General features: G+C 75.1%; 1 protein-coding gene across 1 annotated transcript in view; it reads left to right on the forward strand.

The window, feature by feature from the left end:
* Window positions 1-692, forward strand: part of SBF1 (SET binding factor 1) — a 19,237-nt gene that overhangs the window by 13,491 nt on the left and 5,054 nt on the right. Inside the window, exons 13-15 of the mRNA XM_012735076.1 lie at window positions 3-172; window positions 247-383; window positions 454-663. Of these exons, the coding sequence (XP_012590530.1) occupies window positions 3-172; window positions 247-383; window positions 454-663 (517 nt within the window). The remainder of the gene's footprint in view (window positions 1-2; window positions 173-246; window positions 384-453; window positions 664-692) is intronic.

The raw sequence follows: 692 nt of genomic DNA on the forward strand, positions 1-692 counted from the left end.
AGATGGCGTTCGACGAGGAGGTGGGGTCCGAGGGCGCCGAGCTCTTCCACAAGCAGCTGCACAAGCTGCGCTTCCCGGCCGACCTCAGGGGCACCTTCGCGCTCTCGCTGGGCTCCGCCCACACGCCCGGCCGGCCGCCCCGCACAGCCAAGGACAAGGGGCCGTCCCTCAGGTGCGCGGGGCCTGCGGCCGCCCTGGGCACGCACATCCCCCGGCCCTCTGCTGACCGCTGACCCCGCACCCCAGGACCCTGTCCCGGAACCTAGTGAAGAACGCCAAGAAGACCATCGGGCGGCAGCACGTCACCCGGAAGAAGTACACCCCGCCGGGCTGGGAGCCGCGCGGGCAGCCGCCCCCCGAGGACCAGGACGACGAGATCTCAGGTGGGGGCGGCGGCGCCGCGGCGTGCCGGGGCGCTGGGGCGGGCGGCCGAGTGACCCGCCTGCCCCCCAGTGTCGGAGGACCTGGAGCCCAGCACGCTGACGCCCTCGGCGGCCCTGAAGCCCGCGGACCGCGTGACCTTGAGCAGCCTGGTGGAGCGCGCCTGCTGCCGGGACTACCAGCGCCTGGGCCTGGGCACCCTGGGCAGCAGCCTGAGCCGCGCCCGCTCCGAGCCCTTCCGGGTCTCCCCGGCCAACCGCATGTACGCCCTGTGCCGCAGGTGAGCCCTGGGCCGCGGGGGGAGCCCTGGC

This window comes from Condylura cristata, unplaced genomic scaffold (assembly GCF_000260355.1).
Source record: "Condylura cristata isolate star-nosed mole 26May11 unplaced genomic scaffold, ConCri1.0 scaffold00004, whole genome shotgun sequence".
NCBI lineage: Eukaryota > Metazoa > Chordata > Mammalia > Eulipotyphla > Talpidae > Condylura > Condylura cristata.